The 14388-nt window shown below is 37.1% G+C and overlaps 1 protein-coding gene across 2 annotated transcripts; it reads right to left on the bottom strand.

Annotated features, from left to right (window-relative positions):
* Positions 1-3193: 3193 nt before the first annotated feature.
* LOC128026117 (RRP12-like protein) lies at positions 3194-13639 on the bottom strand. Of its 2 annotated transcripts, none has more exons than XM_052612861.1 (34): positions 13411-13639; positions 12950-13155; positions 11796-11879; positions 11601-11677; positions 11394-11499; positions 10644-10760; positions 10314-10452; positions 9772-9899; positions 9581-9679; positions 9380-9471; positions 9204-9315; positions 9016-9116; positions 8813-8927; positions 8586-8728; positions 8369-8490; positions 8165-8229; positions 7770-7932; positions 7466-7620; positions 7270-7337; positions 6959-7052; positions 6723-6881; positions 6547-6627; positions 6365-6470; positions 6154-6261; positions 5613-5770; positions 5419-5507; positions 5153-5311; positions 4900-5063; positions 4694-4798; positions 4577-4593; positions 4402-4477; positions 3825-3892; positions 3654-3736; positions 3194-3572 (listed from the first exon to the last, which is right to left on the bottom strand). In XM_052612861.1, exons 1-34 carry the CDS (start codon positions 13547-13549, stop codon positions 3473-3475), a joined length of 3798 nt encoding a protein of 1265 aa, XP_052468821.1. In that variant the 5' UTR covers positions 13550-13639; the 3' UTR covers positions 3194-3472. The 2 variants fall into 2 exon arrangements, with proteins under 2 accessions (XP_052468821.1, XP_052468820.1); XM_052612860.1 differs by having other exon boundaries at positions 4577-4620; positions 13411-13637.
* Between the last annotated feature and the right edge of the window lie 749 nt (positions 13640-14388).

Raw genomic sequence — 14388 nt, 5'->3', positions numbered from 1 at the left:
TTTTTTTTTTTTTTTTTTTTTTTTTTTTTGGACAAATCTAAAAACTTTTCAAAATCTTATGAATGCAGCTGAGAAAGCAACATGGATTCTCTAGCATAAACACATAAAAATAATATTTTTCTTTGACAAAGCTATCCTTAAAAAATGGGTCAATTTTCTTAAGATTGCATCATCTTTTTCCTTTGGACAATCTGCATGATTGCTGACGTTGTTGTGTATCATTGCTCAGTTTTTCTAGGACACATTGTAGTGCCCTAGTGTGAAAGTAACTAAACTGCTTATGATATGAATCTTCTTGAAAAACAACATCCATACTAACGCTTAGACAAAATCCATAGAGATAATGACTTATAATGTAGGAGGTGCATGTTGTAGCTTTATTTCCTGCCTCCCTTTATCTCCACTCATGCCTCGTGGTTAACCTCTTTCCGCTCTGAATAAGGATTTAAAACTCAGCAGGACCTTGATTCACATCATGTAAAGTGACATGATTCATATGGTCTGATGACTGCAGCTCCTTTGGCTGGGTGCACTGAACACTCATGAGAAACATCACTGTGTTTACTGGCTACAAAACCTGGAGCCCTGTGGCAGCACTGGAGATGTTCCCATTACAGGCTCTGACAGCCACACATTATAAATAATATCTTTCTGCCTGTTTTAAAAATGCATGTGCACATTCTGACCCAATTGATGTCATATGACCATATAACTTTTTTTTTTTTGTTTGATGAAAAAAAGTTTAAACATATGCAGAATTATTTTCTGCTGCTTTACCTTTTCTTGATGAATCTCTTGTGAGAGGCTCTATTGCCTCTCATGATCTAATGTGTAAATACGATTTATGCATTGGCATAATTTTACATTTTATAATTATTATACTGAATCCCTTTATCTACCTTTATCTACTATTTCATACAATAATATTTACAAACATTTTTACAAGTTAAATAAAAAGTTAGATTTTGTCCTAAATATTTATTTTAAATAACGGTTAGATAGTGTAAGTAAATAAAAACAAATTGTATTGTAAATATGAGTAATTTATGATATATGTTTAAAAATTAAACAAATGTAAAAAAAAAAAAAAAAAGTTGAAATTTGCAAATAACGGAGGTTCAGAGTGAATTTCACCTCATTGACGTCCCAGTGTTCTCACTTTGAAGTGAAACAGTGCCCTCTGTTGGCCAAAATTACTGCAGCACATCAGACAGGATTCAGTCTTCGATTTAATTATTCATTACGGTTCTGACATTTTAACAGTGTTGGGTATAGTTACTTTGGAAAGTAGTTAGTTAGGTTACAACGTTACCATCAATTAAAAGTAATCAGTTATGATACAGCGTTACCTATTCATAAAAGTAACGCGTTAGAGTACTCATGCGTTACCAAAAATTAAAAGCCGTTTGCAGCGGCTCACACACGACAGACAGACCCCGGCCCCTTTAAATGCACCTAGAAGTCGTGACTCCCGACAATGAATAACGTCAGTCTTCCGACTAAATTAACACTGCAGGATAACAATAACAGGAAAGACAGTCAGCAATCGGCTATTCCACATGGCGTTTTATTTATTTATTATCACAGAACATATTATTAATCAAAATTTGCACCTACCCAGCCCGGGTAGCCTAGGCTACTGTATATTATGAGCACCACAAGATCACTCCTGATTTTTCTTTAACTTTAAATAATGCAGTTATCAAAGTACAAGTATGCTTACTTGTAAACACAACCTTAAACAGGCTTGCAGATTTAAATCCATTTAGAAATGATGAACAACCAGCCAGCCAATGATCTAACAGAAATTAACAGCTGCCTGTCAAACAAAAATGATAACAAACCGAATTAAATCCTTCACTGCCACACAGGCAAATGACAAATCGCTTAATAGCCGAACTAATTATTATTAAAGTGTCACTCACAGTCACAAGCCTAAATTCGCTTTAACACAGTCCTCTTACATTTACTATTCAAAGTAGTGACTAAAACGTAACGTTAAATTTGAGGTAGAATTTTTGGTGGTCGACAGAAGCTTTTCACCAAAGCAGAGTGTGCATTTTACCGTTATGTTCTTTTCTTTTTCGTTGACAAATTGAAAATAATGTGCGTAATTCCATAAACCAAACGCTGTCCTCTCTGCTATATTGCCGGGAGTTCGGAAAAAAAAAACACACACAGGGTCAGGCGCAGGGCACAGACGCATCACAGCCATTGACTTTACGATCACAGAGCTTCGGCTCCGCTGATACATCCGCAGGTGGCACAGTAGACCTAGGCATACTGTCTGAAAAAAATCAGGCTGCAGTCGGGATTTTCCTTTCCTTAAAATAACGGATTACTTTTTTTAAAAAATAACGAAGTTACTGATTACTTACGCACGAAACTAACGCGTTAAGTTACACATTTCAGGAAAAAAGTAATTAGAGTACTCTAACGCGTTACTTTGTAACGCGTTACCCACAACACTGCATTTTAATAGCAATTAAATGCAGCCAGGTTTTTTACATTAAATTAAACGTCAAAGTTTCTTTAGAAATTGAATTTGGCCGAACATTTGCAAATCACCAAACAATTAAGTTTTATTATCTATATAACCGTAGCAGACTGATGTCCTTTTATGACTAAAAAGTGAGTGGAAGCAGAATTTCCATTTTTCAGTCAAGGTTGTTATTTTTAATGACAGAACAAAAATGAATACAGAATCTTAAGGGGACATAAAACATGACAATCATTTCTGGTGATCTTTCCCTTTAATAATAAACCTTTGTCATGTATTGTTAATGAAAGATAGCTCTCAAAGTCAGCTGAAGCCAGTAGATGCCACCATAAACTGAGTCTGTATCACTCCATTCTCACTGAGACCGTCAGGGAAAATCCAGCTGAGCTTATTGAGTAAGAGGACACGTCTGACCTCCAGCAGACCTCATTCACACACACAAACACACAGATGGGATTTACATTTACACCACCAAAATCATCTGCTGAAAAACCGTTGCACATAATATCAACATTTTATTTAAAAGACTTTTGATGGGCACATGGGAACTATGTTTTAATTACTTTAATAAAGTAACTTATAAATAATTCTAGGTATGCTTTAAGAAAGCAATACCGTTCAACTGTAGAAACATGAAACAGTGTTTTTGGGGTTCAGCACATGAATAACAGAAGAGCAAAAAGCATACATGAATATGGGATTTGTTGTTTTTATTGGGATTTCTGTACAGTCTGTACATTTCTGTCCAACATTGTAAGTCCATAAATACATTTAGCACAAAGCTACTGTCATATTATGTTCTTTAATCCAACCACAGCAAACACCAACTAGGACTTCATCTTCTGAAGAAATGCTTCGACAGGAAGTTCCCAAAGCATTTGTACAGGAAAACAAGAAGTCTCTAGCTTTAATTTGATCATGCTATGGGAAACGGGGGCAGATCTAGGAAGACCATAACTCTTGTAACACACTTTAGGCTTTCCTCTTCTTCAGTATTTTTGATCCAGAAAGTGCTCCTTTCTTGGCCCCTCTAACCATGCCCTTGAACTGGCCTTGCAGTTTGGCCTTTTTCCTGTTAAAGTTAAAAGTAACGACTGATCAGCTTCACCACTCATATTTGAAGACACGTGTAAAGACAGACTTTGTTCCTTACCTGTGGTTGAGCTGGGCCTTCTTCAGTGGTATATAAGCATACGGGTCACACTTGCCTGTCTTCTTAACATCACCTTTTCCTTTCTGCAACAAACAGATGTTTAGCAGAGGTTCTTCAGACACTCATTTTATATGTTAGTTATTTAAAAGAAATCGACTTTTCACTTCTAACCTTAGATTTATCCTCGGTCCCAAACTTCGGTCTTCTATCCAGAGGCCTATGGATTCCAATCCCACCAGCTGAGGAGTTCAATACATACAAATGTTAAAATGTCGGGAAAACATTACTTCTAATGCTAAGAGAAAGAATCACAATGTGTCATGGTACTAAAATCCATTCCTGGACATGGTACAACAGTAATAGCTTTATTATTCTTTTTTTAACACAATTACTATGGTAATTTCACTACATTTTTTAAGTATCTAGGAATGCAATGGTGTCTGAATATAGTTAACATTATATAATGATACAAGCAAGTGCAAGAAACATGTCTAATTAGGAGTCAATGTATGTGAATTTCCACATCCACACATGATATCACTTATTTGTAAAGGAAAGTTATTATGGCACTTTTATTAAGTTATTATGGATTGTTTTAGGCATGCTTTTGCAGCTATACGCATATATGTTTGTGTGTTGAGTTTGTGTGTTACTGATGGCCATATCAAATTCCTGTGTATCTGCTGATGCATTTGGCGAATAAAGTGCTTCTTATCTTATCTTATCTTATCTTATCTTTTGAACCTACCTTTATATTTCATCGTAGGCTCCACATCCATATCGTCATATAGTTCGTCACGCATTTTCCTCTTTGGATTCTTCTTCTGTTCAACAGGGAAAAGGAGAAATTAATATTACACACTGCAAACCCTTTATTATACTTCTCAATTCCTCTGACAAATCTGAAATACATAAACTCTTACAGTTTTGACTCCAGCCTCTTCAAGTACATCATCCATTTCAGCATCTGTAGAGAGACACAGATATGATTATACTGTGGTTTATTACAATTATAAAAAACAAAGCTGATTATGTTCCACCTTTTGTTTTATCCTTCTGATCGTCTTTGATGATCAGTCTTCCATCGGATTTCACCTTGAATCCATGCTCTGCTTTCCTGGCCTTCTTTAGATTAGGGTTGGTGGCTACATGGATACATTGTGAAATGCATTCACAGTTATATTAATGTACTTGATCAACTGAAGGTCTAACTGAATCTAACTGGACATATGTAATGAGCTCTTACCCAAAACTCTCTGCGCTGCTTTTGAATCAAGGAAGTTGAGTGGTTCATCAGATATGCCTTCCTTTAACCAGGCCTGGCTCTTTCTCACTGGCTTCTTCTGACCCTTTTTAGGCTTCTCATCTTCATCGGAGTCAGAGTCTGTCTCGGCCAGAATGTCCTCAATACTACAGAGAGACAAATAAAAGCAAAACATCTACTCATCTCTGAAGTACACCACATCAAAGTCATAAAACATGCTTTGAAAGTGCTGTACCTCTCTCCTTTCACTTTAGGGGTCTCATCCTCAGTGTCTGAGCCATCCTCTTCTGTCTTGCTCACGAGTTTGCGTCTCTTATTTCTGGCCTCTGTTTTACGGATGTTCACTATGACCTTGTGTTGATCAGCCGGCAACATGCTTTTGACCAGCTCCAACCTGAACAAATTTTACATTACAACCATACAAAGATATGGAAAGGAAAATATGCATTAAGAAAAAAAAGGACTGTGTGGTCATGTTTGGCTTTTAGCTGTTAGGCTTACCCAAATTTCTTAATCAGCTTGGTGTAAATGCTCTTAAGTTTCCCTCTAAAATGTCTTCGCATATCATTCATATTGCTGATGCCCTTCATCTGGAAGATGACAGGGTAAAAACATAACATGGTCATTTTAATGTACACCTCTCAGACAGTTTTAAATGTTCAAATATGAACTTGAAAACATTCTTCTTCACTTACAATAACAGTAATATGGCTGGCTAAAACCTTGACATCAAGACAAAAGAGCAAGACTTTTAGGAATCCCAGAGAGGCTTTGAGGACGTCTCGTGTCCTGCTCGAAAGCAGAAGACACACATTTTGCAGCAGCAGCTCCAGTGATGACACGTCTATGGTATCTGTCCATAAAAAAAAACAGACAATATTTTTGCTTTACAATCAAAAATGACGAACATTTAATGCTTGCCCACAAAATAATGACATAATAAAAAAAAAAAAAGTTTTCCCACACTATTTTTCATGCAAGAATGGATATTTATAACTTAAATGTGCAAGGCTTCCTGTGACATGCATGCTACACTGCTTTATATTTAAAAAAAAATGACATTTCCTGCCATTCTACTTCTAAGAAATCAATCATAAACACATTGGTTTGTATGCGAACAGTTATTCTTCCAGTTATTTACCTATAGCAGCAAATGAATTGGAAGTATTGCACATTCAAAGAAAATTGCTTAATTTTATCTTGCAAAATAAAGTGGGCAGCAGAAGTCACTCTTACCTTTGTAATGGAACACTAGTCTTGTTAAAGCAAGAACTGTACAGATGACCATCGTTACAGAGCCAGTTAGTCCAATGTACACATGGCCTAAATACTCATTTATGGCATCTGAAAACACATGATTAAAAGAAATTATTTCAGCTCATTACTCAGCAAGATACATCTTAATACAAATAAATTAATTAAAAAAATTATAATAATTTCTTCTCACCTTTTGTGTTCCCACAAAACCTTACAAATGCATTTCCGATCTCAACTAGAAGAGAGTAGGCATTTTTGCGGGCACCAATAGACATTTCCTTAGTGCAAAGAATGACCTAAACACAGTAAAATCACCTATTAAATAAAGAATCTTAAACTCTGATTTAAGATTGTGCTTTATGCCAAACAAACCTCAGGAAGCAGAGCTGTGATAAAACCACGGTGTTCTTCATTCAGCTGCTTCACTATGTGAATTAGACACTTGAGTCTAGGCTGAAAAGTGTCAAAAGAACACCTCATGTTATTCCAATATACATCCTCTGTGTAAACAGGATTACAGTGTGCTGTTTTTCACAGCTCTCTCTCACCCGTTTGGAAGAGGAGGCAGCTGTTGTCAGGCTGTCCATTAACATTGCTTTCAGCTGCTCAAGGTTCTGCAGAACAAAAGCCTTACAAGACGCACTCTCTCCTCCACAAATTTCCTCAAGCACACGGTAAGCTTTCTTCTGGATGCTAGCATCCTTGCTCTACTTAGACAGACAAACATCACATGAAGTACACTCATCACACATATGTTTAAAAATAGTAACAGGAAGATTCTCACCTCAACAAAAGGTTTAATCAAACTGAATGTCTGGGTCATTGATGCTTCATCTACAAACGGAGCCATTGCAACAATCAAGTCGATAACTGCAAGCCTACAAAATAAGAGCCAATTATTATCCAAAACATGATTTGAACTTCAGTTAAGGTGTCATTACACTTATAATACAAAAACAAATTAGGCTTATAGTTCAGCCACAAAAATATGTTCTCAAATTATGCATTTTTCAGGGCTCTATGTAGGTCTCAAAGATCTGTTGAACATACCAAGAGCCTTGTAAATAAGACAATACAGGTGTGATGCTGTATTACCGTGTGAACTCAGAGTTGTCTGCACTGTTGAGTCTCTTTGATGCTTTCTGCAGAAACGTGCACACCATCTGAAACAATGGAACAAATGTTTAGAACCGACACAAACGTATGCAAACTGCAAGACATCTTGGAGAGATTGCAATGATGTCATCCTTGCTATGATGTAATTAATTTGTTAATATGGTCAGTTAATAACCTCCTGTTCTGTAATGCTCAGGTAGACTCTGATTGTGTCTAGGACAGCCATTCTAGCAGACACCATCTCTCCAGGATCTGGCTGCTCACTGTAGACATTAAACAGGATGGGAAGGAAGTTCTTGGAAAATCGTTTTAATTCGGCCTTTGCCTCCTCTGCAGATGACCCAGAATTAAAAAAAAAATGCATTTAATATACAATCATATATCTCAATGAGCAGTCTTCAGTGCCACAGCAATAAAAAACTAAACAAAAAAACAATGTAATTCAGTTTTTGAGTGATGGATTTAACAACCCAGCGGACCTGTTTCACAGCTCTTGTTGATAAGAGTCCGTAAAGCCTGGCAGATGCACAGACGGAGGTCAGGCCGATCATTCAGGGCCATACCCAGAGACCGAGCAATGCCCTTAAACGAGGCCAACAGGTCAGTGGGTTTAGTACAGAATCCAGGTAGCATGGTCCAAATCTGGAAAAACAAATTATATATTCAGAACACTGGAAAAAAGTCAAATGGATTATTCATTCCACACAATGACAATCCAAATGTTTGTATATACAGTACGTAGCAAGGTTCAGTGTGAGAAAATAGTATATACAGTATTCAAGAGCAATAAAAATACATTTCTGTGAGAAACTGCAGTCACTGCATAGATAGTAAGTCAAAATGATCTACCAATGTGTCAAAATACTTAGCGTGCCTGCATCTGTAGAGTCTGGTAGACTTTTGCCATCAGTTTCTGTCCTGACTGCTCCAGTTCATCACCTGAAACATCAGAGATCGACATATGCACATGGATACACAAACATGTAACTTAATTTAATACAGTAATACTTACAACAAGCGACATTTCAAATAAACTGCAACGTAAACCACTGTGTGAGTATCTGTGACTGATAAAAACCTGTCTGTTTAAGTCTGTTTGCCAAAGGGACAAAGTATGAGGTGAAGTAAGCCAGCTGAGCATTTTTCACATGATCTCTTATGACCGGGATCAGCCAGCTACGTGGAAACTCCAGGTCATCGCTGCAAACAAGCAAACATTTCACAGGATTAATAAACTAATTTTTAATTCAAAAGATTACGTCTCTACATTGAGATATGCGAGCAAAGTAACTCACTCTGTTCCAGTGATGAGGAGGGGCACAGCTTTCAGGACCACCTCTGGACCCATGCCCTCCACCGCACTGCCCACAGCCAGATCCAGCTCCCCTGAGAAGGGGAACCGAGGGGTGGCCCGCAGGTCACCGAGAGACTGCAGACTCTGAGGATCACATACACACATCTGAGTATACTATCAATTACATTGAAACACACAAACTACAGAAAAAACTGTATTTCAGTCAACCTTTATCATAATAGGATGAGCCTGTCTTCCTGCAGCTCTGTAGAAACAGCCTAGGATCTGCAGCACAAACGGCCAAGAGGAATGAAAACGATAGGACAACCCTTCCTCCACGACACTGAAAGAGACAAAAGGTCAGACTTTAGAAAAACCGTGCTTCTAGAAAGAGATGACATTATAAGAGATGAATGTCACAAGCAGCTCACCGAAACATCTTTAGGATGCAAGCCCCATTTCCAGCTGATGTGCCTGGTAAAACAGGACCGATCTCAGCTATATGCGGAGCCACACACTCATTTAACAAAGTCTGGATGGAAAAGGGGAAAATAACTCTTTAAAACTCACATAACAGAAATAAATTAATTTCTAACAAATACCAATACACTGCTGATACCTTCAGAGTCTGAGTCGCAGCAGAAACTACTTGTGTGTGTGGGGACAGAAGACATGACATGGTGACAGAGAAGAGGCGAGGAAGATGACCGATACTCAGAGAGCTCTGTAAACTAGAGGCCAAAAATTAGACCAAGATTCATCAAAACAATAGACTAAGTACTGAAAAAGGCCTACCTGGAAAGATGAACATGGGCTTTTTCCATTACAGCAAGCCATGCAAGTAAAGGCTGCAGATCGCTCTCACTTGGAACATAGTCATATAAAGCCTGGAAGTAAGGGGTTGAAACATGTATCAATCCACACATTAGGAAATTAAAATGCAGAATCACATAATTCTGAGATCATGTGCATCTGTTTATCGATTATACCACTCACAGTGATGATCTGAGCATTCAGTTCTGCAGACATACTGGCAGGACTTGGCTTGCTACTGAAGAGCTTGTGGAAAGCCTGCATTGCATTTGCCGTCACCAGCTTCAGAGAAACAGAGGCAGGTGTTATGAGCTGATAAGGCAAAAAAAACTGATTTATCAATTTGAAATGTATCTGTCAAACTGGTCTCTCACCACATGGCTCAGGGTCATCACACGAAGAAGGGTCTCACAGCAAGATTTGACAGAACTCGGAGGAAAAGCAGACAGCACGTCTTTTAGAAGACCAAGCACGTGGAGAGTGGTAGTGTCTTCTTTGCTGCCTTGAGTTGGATAGAAAGACAGTCACTCAATCAATAAGTAGAAAATTATTTTTATTCTATGAAATTAAAGAGAAAAAAAAAGTAAGTTGCTAGGGGACCATTTTTTGCTACAAAACGGTCAAGAAAATAACTTCATGCAGTTTGATTTAAAAATTTGAATTTTATATTTGATCTAAAACTAAATGCCTTTGAAAAATACAATTATTAGTTTACACACTTAAAAAAAGATCAAGGAATTATGCATCTGTCCTTTACTTGGGTTCTTCACAGAAATGCACTGTTGCTGATTTTCCTAATTTTATATTTAAATTACTTCATAGAAGCCTCAGATGCTGGATAATTTCACCTGTTATCACAAGCAGGTGTTATTGTCCGTTTTGAGCATCTCGACAGTAAGAACATGAGTTTACTGACCTCCTGACTGCTCCAATTCTTTGCAGCAGAATTTGGCTGTGGCGGCTGCTGCTGGGTGATGGACCGGGGCATTATCGGACAACACAAAGTCACTGTAGCCAAGGACCGAGCAAACACCCTGCTGTGCTGCTTTCCGCACCTGCAGCACATGGACAAACATCATTCAGAAACATCAAAAAACAATCATAATTAGTCACTCTCTAATGAGAGTACAAAAATAGGGTTACTGTTGTGTATTACTTTAACAATAAGTGATGGATAGTATGATTAAAAACTTTTTATAAACAGTACCATTCCAACTCTGACTGAATGGGAATCAAACAGACAGACCTTTGGTTTGGAGTGCACTGTAAAGCTCAAAAGGCCATGGTACATCTGCAGAGTTGAAGGGTAACTCCAGACTGACAGATCCTGTTTACGCAGCAAAGTCGCTAGACACGATATGATCTGCAAAAGAATTTAGACGTGACCAAATTAAAGTATAAAAGTGTAAAATAATAAGCAGAGACACAATACAAACATCCTCCTCACATCACAATCTCATTACATACATTTTCCCTCTGGTGATCTTCAGTCATTTTAGAATTATTTTTATCTTTTTTTTAACAGTGACTTGTGTGGCACTTGCTATATGAACAAAATAAATCATGGACATTAGAAAAAGCTAAATGCTCTTTTAAAATAAGTCACAATTACAATCTCTGTAGTCAAAAGCGATTGCTACAGGAAATTAATACGAATAAGAAAAACACAATATATAGCAGTATTTTGGTGCAATTTACAAATCAGCCATGAAGTATTCTTTGATAATCTACCTACCATGCATTAGATTTTAAATACCTTTGACTTATTATTAACAAGAATACTGTATAAATCAAAAATGAAATGCTTTCCTAAAATATGCATGATTTTATCTAGGAATAAATTTAGAGGTGAATACTGTCAAGTACCATGAAATCCTCTCAAAATAAAACATTATATTATTATAACAAAATATAGTTCATTCATTTCATTAAAAGAAAAGAAAAAGCTTCTGCCGATGATCAAAGTGTTCGATTTATGATTTAAGAGTGTACAAACCAATCGCAGGCAGGACAAAGAGTCAGAATAGGCTTGGTTTGTCATGACATCCATGAAGGCCTTGGCCGTGTCTGAGAACTTTTTCTTAAGCACTGCAGCAGGCACCCTTTAGAAGATAAGAACATGTACTTATTCAGATCAACAGCTGCCGCAGAAATTAACATCTTCCTATGCTACTGTTGATTTGTCTCCTGACACACCACTCACCTTTTCATGACCAGGTTTAGGAGGTAGGCAACAGCTGCCAGAGATTCGCTGCTATCTACAGCTTCAAGTGTTGCCATCTTCCAATTGAAAAATGCAAAACGGAAAGATTGATCCACAAAAAGCATAGACTTTAAAGCATTTCGACACAGTCAAATAGTCATGAAACCAACTGATTTCAGGGTGCCTTTAATTTACCAAGGCTGCAAAGTACTCTGTCTCTGTCTCTTTTCCTCCCTGAGAGCGAATGACTTCAGTTACAGCTGCCAATACAGCACAGATCTGTAGAAAAAAGAAGGCCATCTGGTTTCAACTTAAAGGAATAACTCATCCAAAAATTTAAATTTGCTCAAAAAAAAAAAAAAAAGTCCTCTCCCTAAGGCAATCCAAAATGTAGATTATTTGTTCTTCATTTGAACAGATTTGGAGAATTTTAGCAAAAAAACATCACAATAAGTAACCCACACAACATTAGTTTATCATTTAAAATCTTGTGAAATAAAGTGTTTGCAATAAACAAATGCATCAAGATGTTTTTAACTTAAATTGTAGCTACATGCTAAAATAATAGTACTTTAACCATAATACTGCTTCTCCAGTAAAAAAAAAAAAAAAAGATGTTTTGCATGTATCATGAGGGAAATATGCACAGATTAAGCACAATTTACAAGCAAAAACGGTCCAAAACTGTTCAGAACTAATAAGTCAATTGATTTTGATGTGAGAGAAAAACAGATGAACTTTTTCACTGGAGGAAGCAATATTATTGATTGGCATTTTGGTCATAAGTGATGGTTTTTAACTTTTTCTATCAGATGGACTGGAGTCGTGTGGATTACTTGAAGATTATTGTGTTGATTTTTTATCAGTTCAATGCAATTCAATTCAAGTTTATTGGTATAGCACTTTTTACAATACAAATCGTTACAAAGCAACTTTACAGAAAATTATGTTTCTACAATATTTAGTAGTAGCTTATGGTGGTGACTGTCAGTTTGTGCATGTTTGACAGGATTTTTTGAAAAAATTAATACAAGACGTAGTCAGCCAGACGATGAACATTATTAATATTATTAATTAATAATTATTATATGATGCAGTCACACTTGTAGCAATATTTGTTATTTCTGTTTGTTCAGCTGTTTTTATCAGCTGAACTCTAATTCTTACGGCACCCATTCACTGCAGAGGACCCACTGTGAGCAAGTGATGTAAAGCTACATTTCTCGGTTTTCCAAAGAACAAAACCTCATCGACATCTAAGATGTCCTGAGGGAAAGTACATTCAGTAAAATTCTATTTTTGGTTTACCTCTCCTTAATGACTCTCTAACCATAAAACTGAATGCAAACCTCTTTATGTGACGCGGAGTTCGACTCCCAGTAGCGCTTTACTTTTCTAAAAGTGAGGTTGGAGCAGTCCGACAGTCCACTTAGACAAGTCCCTGAGGTTTTCTCTGTCAGGGCTTGATCCTCCATGGCATCACTGCTTTTCTGCAGAGATCCTGCCTGAAGCTCATTGTGGAGTTTCAAAGCATCTACTGTCAGATCTCTTTTTTCTGTTTAAATAGACAGATGTTTGATGAATCTCACATTCAGATCATCACAACACAATGTTATGTCATGAATACAGTCAAAACAAGGGCAGTCAACCTGTCAGAAATAAAAAAAAACGACCTATGATTTAAAGTACTTTACAAGAAACCCGAAATTAAATAAGCCATCGCCCACCAAAGTAACCAAGAATAACTTTTTAACTTGTTTACGAAGTTCGAGCAGCTACCCATGTGTTGTCAGACAGCCCAGAGTCTTACCCGAGGGACGGCTGAAATTTCGGCTTCTCGCTGCCTTTCGATAGCGACTTGTCTCCGGATTGCTGTCGCTACTGTGACCTTTCTTCCATCGCTTGATTTTCTGCGCTGTTCCGGATCGAAGTTTTCCGGACTTCACCATTTTAGCAGCTGGAAATCCTTACAGCGCTGCAGTCACGTTGGTCTCTCCAGTGTGTCGCGCTTGGCCTTGCGTCATCAGCGGGCGTCTTCGTCGTTTTCTTCGGTGGATTTATTAGAATGAACATAATATTTGCCTACCTCCATCTAACGTGCGTGAGTATGGAAATAAATTGTATAAAAATAAACCCATTTGCTGATTTTCTATCCTTAGATCCTACGTTTAAAATCAAACTGTTACTTATTGATCTCATAACAGTTTTACATTTACATTTAGCAGATGCTTTTATCCAAAGCGACTTACATATTAGGACAATGGAAGCAATCAAAAACAACAAAAGAGCAATAATATATAAGTGCTATAACAAGTCAGTTAGCTTAAACACAGTACACATAGCAAGGCTTTTAAATAATATAATAAATAAAAAGAAAACAGAATAGAAAAAGAAGTCTGTGATAAACAGAAAAGTCAAAAGTGCAGCATTATATTTTTACATATAATGTATTTTAAAAATTTTTTGCTGAATTAAATGTATTAATTCCTTTAAAGCAAATCGAATTATAATGATATAATTTTGTAATGACATAAGCATTTTCACTAGATCCGTATATTAAAATGCTGTTTAAATGTTTACCACGAGGCAGTGTGATGCTGGCTCCATCTACAATAGCCTGTGCCAGCTCATGGTCATTACATTCAATCACTACAGCTGCAGCTTTTAGTTCGTCCCAGATCTCTTTACAGCCATCAAAAGCTGGAGCCGTGTCCCAGAATTCATCTCTTTTACTGCGCAGCTGGCCCTCTGTCATAGGATATTCACTTTTCCACTTGGGCTTATCTTT

This window comes from Carassius gibelio, chromosome A13 (assembly GCF_023724105.1).
Source record: "Carassius gibelio isolate Cgi1373 ecotype wild population from Czech Republic chromosome A13, carGib1.2-hapl.c, whole genome shotgun sequence".
Classification (NCBI taxonomy): domain Eukaryota; kingdom Metazoa; phylum Chordata; class Actinopteri; order Cypriniformes; family Cyprinidae; genus Carassius; species Carassius gibelio.
Note: the sequence above shows the minus strand (reverse complement) of the source record. Positions and strands in the feature narration are given on the sequence as shown.

Coding starts and splice junctions, on each gene's coding strand:
- LOC128026117 (XM_052612860.1), bottom strand. CDS start 13,549: ATGGTGAAGTCCGGAAAACTTCGATCCGGAACAGCGCAGAAAATCAAG. Junction 10,761..11,393: donor CTTTGTCCTGCCTGCGATTG/GTTTGTACACTC, acceptor ATTCTTTTGCAG/ATCATATCGTGTCTAGCGAC. Junction 6,262..6,364: donor GTTTTGTGGGAACACAAAAG/GTGAGAAGAAAT, acceptor ATGTGTTTTCAG/ATGCCATAAATGAGTATTTA.